Consider the following 12,673-nt stretch of genomic DNA (forward strand, 5'->3'; position numbering starts at 1 on the left):
AATAAAATTCAAAATAAAGATTAAATTTAAAAAAAAAATTTTTTTAATTGGAAGATAAAATATTTCTTCAAGTGAAGATAAAAAAAAAATTCACTACAAAGTAACACAAAAAAATATATATGTATATATCCTTGAACGAAAAATAACTTTTTAAAATATTTTAACTTTAAAAAAGTACAGAAAATAGACCAAGGTAGGTCATATTATTATAAATTATAATTCATAAACTAGAACATAAATTTCTAGATCCCAGATCATTCATTTTTTTTCATTATTTACTAGTATACATCAATCTTGTTAAAAATTAATAATACCTAATTTAAAGTTTATGAAATTTTTTAAATTTTCAAAGAAAATTCCATTTTATAATTGAATGAAAATCCCACTCATATTTATTATTGTTATTATTTTTTACATAAATAGATATTAATGGCCTGTCACAAAGACCATGAATCGCGTAAGTGCGTGTTTTAAGTTATGGCCAGTTGAAGGTATGACCATGACAGACGATAGCCAGAGGTCATTATCCCATACTCACATAACGCATCTTCGCGATCGATAATATCGACCGCGACAATTAAATGCGGCTTTTGTTAACAATGTACACGTGTATATATATATGTACATATGGCGAGGTTGATTTCACGATTGTTTCTATGGTTACCTGACGGTGGCTCAAGGGTTTCGTTGGGGTCTAAAGCATTAAGGGATATAGATCGACGGAGTTGTCCGCCGTGAGCACGCGGGTTAACATTCATACTTTACATTTGCTACTTGTTACTATTAACTATTTACTTTTTAACTAGACACTGAAGTTTTATTAATTTAGTTTTTTATTTCAAGTCTTCCACATAAACTATTTATATTTATTATTCAATTTTGTAAGAACGCAGGTATTTATACACGCCGCAGGACAGTGAAATAATTCATTTTATTTTATTTTTATTTTATGATAACATTCAAGTTTTAAAAAATAAATATAAATATTTTCTTAGATCTTGTTTCACTCTCCTGCTTAATATAAGAAATTTTATCTCGAGCCCCTCTGTTATCATATTAAAGTTACCGAAAAAAAAAAAATTTATATACATAATAATAATAATAATAAAATATACTTATATACTATCGCCTGCGGGTTATACAAATGACGGGAAGAATTTCTCTAGTTGAACAAAAAAGATTGCAATGGGCAAAAGAAAGAGGTACGTACGATATTTATGTTTTTTTATATATATTTTTTATTGTTATTTTAAATCTACCCTCTGTTTTTCTTAACCTGACTAAATAAAATTAAATATTTAAAAGTAAAAGAAATTTCAATTTTTTTTTTTATATTTTTCATACTTCGACTCTATTAATTATTTACAATAATTATTTTTCATTGATCGTATCGGAAAAAAAGTATTAAAAATTTATTAAATTTTATTTTATTTTTTTTTTTAACAGAAGAAATGGCAAGATTAAATGAGCACTGGAGTGCCTCGAAGCCATCAAATCCAATTTATTCTGCAATTCGGTATTTTATAATAATGATAATAATAATAATAATTTTATTTCCAGATAGTTTGTGCAAAAGAAATTCGGTTCAACAAAGTTTCTGACAGTGAACTTCTAAAATTAAGACAATTCTGAACTTTGAAGAAGATTTTTGGAACTTTAAAATAATTACAAGTATGAAGAATTTTCAACTAGTGTCAAATTTTCTTGTCGGTTTTTTTTTTTTTAATTTTTTAAGCAAAATTGATTTGCTTTGACAATTTTGTGAGTTCATTCATTTTTTGGACTATTTTTAAACGAGTATGATAAGTAAAAAAAAAAAACTAATCTTTCCAAAAAGTTCTAATAAAAGTCAAAAAATGTTTATAAATATTTTCAAATCATTTTTATTTTTTTTGCCTCATTTCTAAATAATTCTGATAAAAGTCGTAAATTTTCATAATTCCTAATAAAGTCGTTTTTTTCCAAGTTCTTCAAACCCAAAAAATTGTCAAATAAAATTATTTTTGCTCAAAAAAAAAAAAATGGGCAAGAAAATCTATACCAGCATAAAATTGTTCACTTTCTAATTTTTTCAAAGTTCCAAAAATGTTCAATTTAAAGTTCAGAATTGTGTCAATTTGAAAGTTCAGTCATGAACGTTTTTGAAACAAATTTTTACTCGAGAAATTTTTTAGTATTAATTTTAAGTTTTAATATTAATTATATTTAAAATAGCTCAAGAATGTCGACACGAGATTATCAAAGTAGTAGTAATAGTTGTAGAAAACCGCTCCGTGCTAGTGAACATCATGGTAGCACAGCAAGTTTGAAGAGTGTTGATACCGCATCCACAAGCTTACGAAGTTTAGACTTCGCTAATAGTGGTAGTATGATCAATATTGTTGATTGTATAGAATTACCAGGATCCATGAGAAAAAGAAGTCCTAGTTTACCACCAATATATACCAAAGAACACCATCAACATCAGCACACATATAAATCACAGGTGAATAACAAAATAAATAGCTAAAAAAAATAAAAATAACGATTACGGAAAAAACAGTTCTGTAGAAATTACAGACGTCTGTGGAATTCGCAGAGGTTTCTCTGTAAATTGACTTATTTATTTATTTTTATTTATTTATATATAAGTTTATTTGACCCTAGAATTTTCATTCCTTAAAGGCCATAAGTTACAAAATTAATAATTACAAGTAATTACACTGTGAAAAATTTCCAACAAATTTTACTATGGGTGCATTGTAACCCCGGACCATAAGAAAACTGGCACAAAATTTGCAAGCGTTCCATAGTAAACGTATGCGCATAGGTCCCAATCGTGTCGTCTGCGCATACAGTTTACTATGGGACACTTGTAAATTTTGTATCAGTTTTTCTATGGTCCGGTGTTACAATGCACCCATAGTAAAATTTAATGGGAATTTTTCACAGTGTAGTAATAGCACGGTGTAGTGAATCAAAATATCTGTTTTATTACAATTATTAAATATTTATCATTATTATTATCCATAAGATTATCATTATGGTATAGTCTCTAGATATTATTTCTACTATTGTTTAGATACATTGAGTAACATGAAATTCTGAATTCTTGATAATTGTCAATCGCAACAATTTCTGCTGGCAAACTATTCCTTATGTTGGCAAACTTATATAATATTTACATTACAAATATGTTATTTTTACATTGAGAATTCTGTAAACCTACACTGTAAAAAATTTTAGGTATAAAAATGGTCCCCGAGGACTTTACGAGATCTGCTTAGTATAAATTGACGGTGTGAAATTTTATTGGTGTTAAATAACAACTGGTGTACATTTAATACAACATGAGTGTTTCCTTTCACACCACTCGGTGTTATTATCTCAAATATTGTCCAATAATTTAATTTGTAATTCAAAATGACCAAATGATATAAAGTTGCAGCACTACACGCTGAAAAAAAAATGCTAACTATTACCATCTTGCGATAAGGAATGATTACCATCGTGTATGTGATAATTATTATCATGCGTTTATGTTAACTATTCGTTTCTCGTATAGAAATAATTACAATTGCCGATAGTAATAGTTACCATCTAGATCGTAATATTTCTTATGTCTGAAGAATTTTTAATTTTACCTTTTAAAATAGTAATGGTTATCATCACGAATAGGAATGGTTACTATCTAGATACGAATGCTTACCATCTTCGATGGTAATAGTTAGCAAAAAAGAATGAGAATCATTAACATGTAAGAATAGGAATAGTTACCACTTTTTTTCAGCACTTGTATATCATTATTATTATTGATGTAGATTATTATAAAATAAAAATTAAATCCCTAGTGTCGAAGTAATCGAGAGTTTTAAATAAAGAACTTATATATTTACACCATTTGTGGTGTGAACGTTCTAATCCACACGGTCCAAAATTTAACACCGTATGTCGTGTAACTATAACACCAACGCTGGTGTAAATATTCTTTACCGGTATTAAACAAATTTTCCAGTGTTAAAATAGTTAACTTTTGAATACTTTATTACTCGATTACTACAGTTAAATACCGTTTTTATTAATTAATTTAATTATTGGTGATGGAAAATGTGGGCGTGAAATTTTGTAATTTTTAAATAAATTATGGATAACAAATAATTATTTAAATAAGTACATAGCAAAATTTAAATTTCCACCAGATAACACAGCAGGATCTCGTTATAAGACTATTCGTTTCTCTCTCAAATTATTGCAATACCGGCTTATAAAAAAATACGTTTTTTCCAGCGATTTTACACCGCTTACACCAATGTTATTTCATTTTAACTTGACAGACAATAAAATCAGTAAATTTTACAGATTTTCTTCTGTAATTCTTACAAAACTTTTTCTGGTTATCAATAAATAACTGCCTCATTTATATTTAAACCAACAAAGTCCACGACACAATTTTAACATTAAATCGATTTATGTTAACTACTAGTTCAACGACCCTCAATAGCCGGTGGAAAACTTCTTATACCCTCGACTTGGATATAGGATCATTACTAAGAAACCGACTTCAGACCCTGTATCACGCACACCCTCGTACCATTTCGTTCCATCACGGAATTTCCTCTGACCCAAATGGAATTTATTATGATATTCAATAATTTATATTTTATATTCCAGACAATTCGAGTTATTTTTTTCGCGCAATTTTAAAATAATTGATCTGATAAAATTTTTTAATTAAAAAATTTTCATTACTTGTTTTTTGAAATTTTTATCTTCTTTTAATTTTTGTTTTTTTTTTTTTAACATCTGAGATTTATAATAAAGATAAATATTTATTTTAGTCACGCAATATCGTAATATAGGAATAATTTTTCGTTTAAAGGAACTTCCTAGTCTAGAGGTAGAGGGCTCACGATTTATAAATCAACCCCGAACACAAAAACATTCAAACAACCAAGTAGAACGTGACATTTTAATTCGTAATACGTACGAAGAACGTGAAGGAGAAACTTCAGGGTACGCAAGCGACTCTATTGAAGTCAATGCTATTCAAACCGGTGATGTAAAAAGTTGGTATTAATACTGAAATATGTAAGCAAATAAAATAAATAATGTATCAGTTTGTGAGCACAACGAAAACTCATTAATTACAGGATTACTTCCACTTGAAAAATCACAAGGAGATACCGAAATGGCTGAAAGACTTTGGCAAAATTGTTATTATGATTCACCAGATCCTTCACTGCCACCATCAAGAAAATTCACAAGCCCTCGTTTAGTTGAATTGAATAGACCCAGATGGGGAAGTATTTGGAATCAAGATAATACACGAAATGACTTACCACCACCCTCGTGGTTAGAACGAGGGCTATCTCGACTAGATCACTCCAGCCAGGTACATATTTTTTTTTTTTTTTTTATTACTATTCTACACAGAGAGAAAATTACGGTAACGGTTACTCGTACGTTTATGAAATATCAACTCATAATGTTATAGTAATATTTACTTGGAATTATGGGGTATATACCTATAACGTCTGGGAAAAGTTATTATAAGTGTGAAAACCATTTCTATAATTGTGGGAGATATTTCTATATCGTATGGTAATTGAATTATGGTAATGATTACCATACTCATGGGAATAGTTCCCATAGGTAGATAGTAATAAATCCTATGTCCACATTGGAACGGTTTCGAGGTGCGTATGGAAATAAACTCTATACACTGTAGTAACTGCTCCCATAAGATATGTAAAATATTCCCATAATATTACGGTAATCACTCCCATAATACTGTGATAAACGTTATCATCTATTAGAGTAATGATTCCCATAGTCTAACGGAAATATTACCATAATATTATGGTTAATCATTACCTTGATATTACGGTAAATATTGTTATAAATGTTATGGTAATCGTTACTATATATTATGGTAAAATTTACCATAATGCTATGGTAATAATTCCCATAATATGAATAATTTTTAAATGCTAGGGTAAAAGTTACCATAATAGTAATCATTACCATAATATTATAGTAATAATTTTCATAATATGAGAAATTACTAAATGACATAGTAATTATTACCATAATATTATGGTAATAATTCCCAGAATAAAAAGTAATTGCAAATGTCATGGTATTGTTACTAAATATTATGATAACCATTACATTATGGTAACCATTAACATATTAATATGGTAAATTTCCCAAAACATGAAAAGTTTCTAAATGTCATGGTAATTATTACCATATTATTATGGTAACTATTAATGGTAATTTATCATATTATTGTGGAATAATATGGTAAATTTCCCAAAGCATGAGGAATTTCTAAATACCATGGTAATTATTACTACAATATTATGGTAACTTTTACCACAATATTATGGTAACTTTTACCATAATATATAGTAATGGTTACTATACCAGTATGAAAACTATTACCATAATTTTACAGGAACTATTCCAATATCATATAGAATGAAACCCATATAAATGTGAATGGTTACCATACTTAGTAATTATAAGTGCCATTGCTATAATCGATATTTCAAAAAAACTTGTTACCATACGATTTGTAAACTATTCCAAAAATTTATTGCAATTATTACCACAAAGTTTTCTCCGTGTCACGATTATTAATTAGCACTTACATTTGATTTTTAAATTACTACGGACCTATAATAATAAATCATATACTTTTCCATTTTCTTTCAGGTCTTAGTAATTAATCACGACAGTGCTAGCAGCCCTGATAGTTCATCGACTGGTTCAACAGACTCAAAGACTTATTTACGAGGTCAAAATATTCCAGTAGATGCGCAAATACTCCAAGAACGTGAAGCACGACGACAAAAAGCCCTTGAGCTTCAGAGTGCAATAAAGCAGCAGTTGGAAGAAAAAGATAGACGCAGAAAGGAAGAGAAGGAAAGAAAACTCCGGGAAGAGTTAGAAGAAGAAGAGAGAATCAAAAGGGAAAGAGATAAAGAGATAGCGAGGTAATGACGATAATTAAAATTAAGATGGGTATTACTTGACATTTGATAGTAAGCGTGTTTATATCCGTGAGTAACTTTTTTGTTTTTAAGATTTGAAGAAGAACAGAGAAAGTTAAAGGAAAAAGAAGACGCCAAGAAAAAAAAAGAAGAGACAATGAGAGAAATACTCGAGACAGCAGAGCGACTTGCCAAAGAGAAAAAACGACAACGTCGTCAACGTGACGATTTTAAAAACGTAACGACGATCAATGACCCGGAGGTAAATGATTGGCCACCTGATACTATAAGCAATAAATCTTTTCAACTCAATGAGTTTAATGATAATAATCAATACGCACAAATCAAGACTGATATTGATGACAAACCAATAATTAATACTAATAATTTTAATAATAATAATAATAATAATGATAATGATTATAGTTATCCAATAAATAATACGGAGACTTTTAATACAAATGATAGCAATCCAATAAATACTACCGAGAGTTGTAGCAAAAAATTTGATGATGAATCAGCTAATGAAACTGCTCGCGAAAATTTAATGAGATTGAATAAAGATGTGGCGATTGTCCTCACAGGAAGACTTGAAGATACCAATTTTTTAAATGGAAATAATGTTAAATTGCTAAATTTTATTGTTAATTCCAGCACACAATGTGATAATAATTCAATGACTGTTAATAATAATAATAATAATAATAATAATTTAAATAGTTTAATTAAAAGTTTAACTAATTCAGGATTTGTAAAAAGTACATGCGGAGCATCTTGTTCACCAAGGATTGTTGAAAATCGTTTGCTAACACCAAGTAAATATAGAATTAACTATGGAAGAGATTTTGGTACACAAACAGATGTTGAAAATGATAGTAGTGATTTAGGAAGTAAAGATGTTTGTAGAGGATCTAAAGAAAGTGTCAACATACGACGAGATACTGACAAGTAATTTTGTTGGTTTTATATGTGGAAACCCGAGGGAAAATTAGATTTTATTTTTGTAACATAAGAAAATTGTTTTTTTGTTTAAAAATACCTACGGTTTATAAAAAAGGAGGGCGCAAGTTTATCAATCTGGACAGTAAAGTCAATTTTAAATTTTTTATTCTACAATTGTGGCTCATTTTACCTCAACTAAACTTTTTCGAATTCAAATAACGAATACTTGAAAAAAAAAAATTATTGAAAATTTTAAACTGTTCGTAATGTTTGGACTAATCAACTTGCCTCAGTGTTTCATTTTACCCCGGGTTCCTGTAAATTTTGTTTCATTATTTTATGAATTTATTTATTTATTTATTTATTTATTTATTAGATCGACGGGTACTTCAATTGAAGAGAAAAATCTGTTGCGATCAAAATCACAGCCGCGACAAACGATTGCAACCCGACCGCGGTGGAATGCCAATAGGTAAGAATAAATATGGATATTATTTGAGGAAGTTAAAGATTTTAAAAAATTAGTTAGAATAGAAATTATGAGTTTCAAAGTGATTAAAGCTTTATACAGGCCTGGGACACGATACAGAACACAGAGCGAGAAGGATCCCCATTATCAAAGACGTATGAGATTGAGGAGACGACGAGTGGAATCGAGTGATGAACGATCAAGGTTTTCTTTTTTTTATTAATATTATCTATTCCTCTAGAAGTGAAATTTACTCCTAAAAAAATTTACTTCCCAATATTTAAACTCCAAATCAAAATCCAGATCACTCCAAAATCACTCCGTGGAAAAAACAAACTCCCCATTTACTCCGTATGAGAGCCGATTTTTTTTACTCTAGATCTCCGAGTGATCGAGTGAATTTGAATTGAAATAAAATCCAAAATCACTCCGCATTCATCCCCAATTTTTTTACAATTATAATTTATATTGTAGGTCACCATCACCTGATCGCAGAAAAATGAGTAACTTAAAATCAAAAATTCGTAATTCGATTCAACGAAAATCTAAACGAGACAATTATGATGCTGACTTGTCAATGGATAGTTTAAATTCAGTTGTACCATTACGTGTAAATGAACACGGGCGTATTATCGTACAAATGAACAAATCTGATAACAGTTTACATATAAAAGATGATGATAAAAGAATTGAAACAAATAATAAAAATAAATTAAATCTGTGGTGTGAACAAGACATACTTACGCAATTGGCTTCGTTAAAAAATGTTAATATTTTACAATTAATTTTTTACTATTTTTAAAAAAATTTATTAGTAAATGTCATTATTAATTTTAGGGATTATTGGCGAAACAACGCGAGTGGGATTCAGAAAGATGTTTAGTGTCACCAAGCACAGAATTTTATTAATTTTATTAATCAACGGCTTGCGTATTTTATTAAAATTAAAACTTTTTATTTAAATTTTATCGATAAGCTTTTAGAAAAAAAAAAAATTAATTAATAGAGCAATGAGGGATTCGAGATAATTTAATAAAGACTTGAAAAAAAAAAAAAATTTTAAAAATGAGACGCGTTTCTCATATTACAGAATACGTAACTAATTAAAAATGGCTTTTCAATTGGACGATCTCCTACGAGACGACAAAAGGGATGGAAATTTAATTCCAGACTTGAGTAAGGCAACATGTAATTCACAAGAAGAATTCCGACGTCTTCGTGAACGTTGTCCTGAGTATAAAATAAAACCAGAAAAGGTAAACAAAAAGCTTTAGTGGATTAATTTAAGTTCACAAATTACTTGGCAGATACTTAAATAAAATTATAATTTAGGTAAAGCGTGAAGATATAAAGGTACGGGATAAAGATTTCTCATGGAAAACAACAAAGAAGGAATTGAAATCTATTGAGCGAGAATGGGGATATGGTGATCCAATACCGCCGGATATGAAAAGTCTCAATCTTCAAGAGCTTCAGCAAGTCGCTATTGATTGGAGAATGTTGACACCTTTGAGACCAAAGCTTAGACAAGATGAAGAAATGTTCTCACGATTGGTAATAAATTATTATTTTATTACGAATTTCATGAGTTTTTTAATGGGTCACAGGACTAAATATCCGTGGAAAAATTTTACGATTTAAGATTTTATTTCTATTACCGATGAACGGAAAAAAAGCAGTTGAAAAATTTTACTTGTTTTTTAAAATATAAAAAAAATTAATTTTTCCATTTTTTATGGCCAAAAATAGGTGGAGCCGCTCGTCTAAACAACTACTAAATTTATGTAGGGTAAAAGTCCCATTAATGGCCACTGCTTCATTTTTGAACATTTAATATTAAAAAGTCTTATCAACTCTGGAAAACTCTTTCAGAAAATCAAAAATTTCAGCGAATATTTGACTTATTTCGAGTTTTTCAGTTGTGGAGACTTATTGACGCTTTTCTTCACTTGATCAGAGAAAATAAGGCTTTCAGAAAGTCTTATTCAAACTTCTTAAAAGTTCTTTCTGTTAAAAAATTTCCAAAAGGGGTATACTTTATTTTAATTAATGAATAAGTATTAAAAAAAAATCCATTTTTAGAATACACTTAAATTAATTATGTCATTGCGTATTTTACAAATTATTTTAGTTGAAATTCTTAAGTGGCCAAAAACGGTACCCTATCCAAAAGTTCCCATAGAATTCACTCAAATGGGTTAAAAACTGCATAGAATACAGCAGACTTATGGTTTCTATACGGTTTTAGACCCATTTCAGTAAACTCTATGGAAACTTGAGAATAGAATACTTCTACCTTATTAATATTTAAAACAGTCTTTTTTTTCTTAATATAATATTTTGTTACTATTTTTCAAAAGGTGGAGATGGGTAAAATGGAAATCAAAACATTAGCAAGAGAGCGACGCAGAATGTCGATAAGTCCTATAAGAAGAAGTAAAACTCGTGTGGGTATTATTGAAAGCAGTGTAAAAATATGTGGTGAATGCGGAGAAGAATTTTGTTTCGGCGAATCTTGCGGTGATATATTATATGATTCATTTATACGAGTTATCGTCATTCCGACACAAAATAAAGTCAAAGTATCGGAGGATACTGCGGCGATTATTGCGAATATGAACAATGGTAAAGGTAAGAAGAAAAAGAAGAAAAGTGTCAGGGGTAAAGTTTCTGTCCAAGTTAAAAGAGGTTCTAAATTAATGGGCAGGAGGAAAATTAAAAAAAATAAAAGTAACGAGACAAAGTCAAGTACTAAAATTAAAAATGATGACACAAGTGACGTTAAAATTAAAAAATTTAAAAGAAAGTGTAGTAAATATACAAAAAAAGGTGGATTGTCACCAAAATAAATTATATGAGAATTATAATTATGTAGATATAATTAATAAAAACTGTAAATATAAATATATATATATATATAAGTAAATAAATTTATCCTGAAAAATAATAAATTATTGATTTACTTTTGAATTTTTTTTTTTATTTCCAGTAAATTTTTACAAGAAGAAATCATATAATTATAATTAATAATTAAACTAACTCATATTACCAAATCTTAATGATTAAAGAAAGAATATTGTCATATTTTATATATACTTTTTTTTTTCTTTTTTATTTTTTTTTTAAATCCATATTGTGATTATCACTATTGGTCATTTATGTACAAATTGCCTAGTTGGACTATAAACGCATGATAATTAATGAGTGGGCACACGAAAACGGCCGCAATAAAATGCTGGAAAAATATAATAGTCTTTATTCCTTTGGCTCACTCTCTAATTTGTCATTTCGTTTTTTTCTTTTTTTTTTTTTTTATATATATTTTTTTAAATTCACTTTAAAATTTCAATTTTTCTGCTCCTATAGAAATTCTTATGATCTTGAAATTAGCAGACAACAATTTTCGGATTTTTTTTTTTTAATTTAATTAAAAAAAAAAAACTAAAAATATGCACATGTAGAAAATTAAAAAAACTACAGGTGCAATTTTTTAAAATATTTTTTTTTTTACTTTATCGTTTTTAAAGAAATCCAAAAATTATTACGATACTAATGTTAGCAGACAATTAACAATTTTTGGATTTTCTTTTTCAACAATTTAATTTGAAAAAAAAAAAAAAAAAAAAAAAAAATATGCACATGTAGAAAATTTTAAAAACTATAAGTGCAATTTTTCAAAATATATTTTTTTTTGAAATGTTTCGTTTGAAAAAAATTATCAGACGTCGGCTAATTTCAGAATCGTCAATTTTTTCATCAAAAATAAAATTAAAAAAAAAAAAAAAAAATTTACTTGTCATTAATTTTTCGTTACCTCGGCATTTCACGTCCACATTAACCACACATATTCAATCCACATTCATTTGTATTTTAATTCACAAATATATATATATATATATATATATATATATATGATACACAAATATATAATTCATATATAGAATAATTATTATCGTATATACAAATTGTAATATTTATAGAATTACAATATTTTTTATGACATTACATCAATGATTTAAATTTATACTAATTTATCAAATCATTGTAAATTTTCTAAGAAATATTCTAAGATAATTTGGCAATTTGGCCATGAAATTCAAATTTATTTTCTATTTTTAATAATTATTTTCATTGTATTTTTCGCGCTTTAAAAATATAAGTAATCAATTAACTGATTTGTAGTAAAGAAAAGCAACACGTGTAGGCCATAGTCATTCTTATAATTACTGCTATTGATATTATTACTATTGGCAAAGTTATTTAATAATGCATTCAAATTAATATT

General features: G+C 27.9%; 2 protein-coding genes across 2 annotated transcripts; both read left to right on the forward strand.

The window, feature by feature from the left end:
* Window positions 1-1,144: 1,144 nt before the first annotated feature.
* Window positions 1,145-9,297, forward strand: LOC103577257 (transcription initiation factor TFIID subunit 1). The gene is given in 12 exon segments (XM_053740773.1): window positions 1,145-1,202; window positions 1,447-1,516; window positions 2,215-2,485; window positions 4,859-5,033; window positions 5,130-5,371; window positions 6,700-6,980; window positions 7,071-7,292; window positions 7,404-7,925; window positions 8,296-8,391; window positions 8,491-8,621; window positions 8,829-9,154; window positions 9,226-9,297. Coding segments are annotated over 12 exon segments (2,466 nt in total).
* Window positions 9,298-9,497: 200 nt separating this feature from the next.
* On the forward strand, window positions 9,498-11,237 carry LOC103577256 (uncharacterized). Its single transcript, XM_008557828.1, has 3 exons — window positions 9,498-9,644; window positions 9,721-9,942; window positions 10,749-11,237. Exons 1-3 carry the CDS (start codon window positions 9,498-9,500, stop codon window positions 11,235-11,237), a joined length of 858 nt encoding a protein of 285 aa, XP_008556050.1.
* The last annotated feature ends 1,436 nt before the right edge of the window (window positions 11,238-12,673 follow it).

This window comes from Microplitis demolitor, chromosome 7 (assembly GCF_026212275.2).
Source record: "Microplitis demolitor isolate Queensland-Clemson2020A chromosome 7, iyMicDemo2.1a, whole genome shotgun sequence".
Classification (NCBI taxonomy): Eukaryota; Metazoa; Arthropoda; class Insecta; order Hymenoptera; family Braconidae; genus Microplitis; species Microplitis demolitor.

What these genes read in the sequence shown, in the direction of transcription:
- LOC103577256 (XM_008557828.1), top strand. Translation starts at nt 9,498, where the DNA reads ATGGCTTTTCAATTGGACGATCTCCTACGAGACGACAAAAGGGATGGA. An exon ending in ATAAAATAAAACCAGAAAAG is followed by an intron (nt 9,645 to 9,720) that starts GTAAACAAAAAG and finishes ATTATAATTTAG; the next exon opens with GTAAAGCGTGAAGATATAAA. An exon ending in AAGAAATGTTCTCACGATTG is followed by an intron (nt 9,943 to 10,748) that starts GTAATAAATTAT and finishes ATTTTTCAAAAG; the next exon opens with GTGGAGATGGGTAAAATGGA.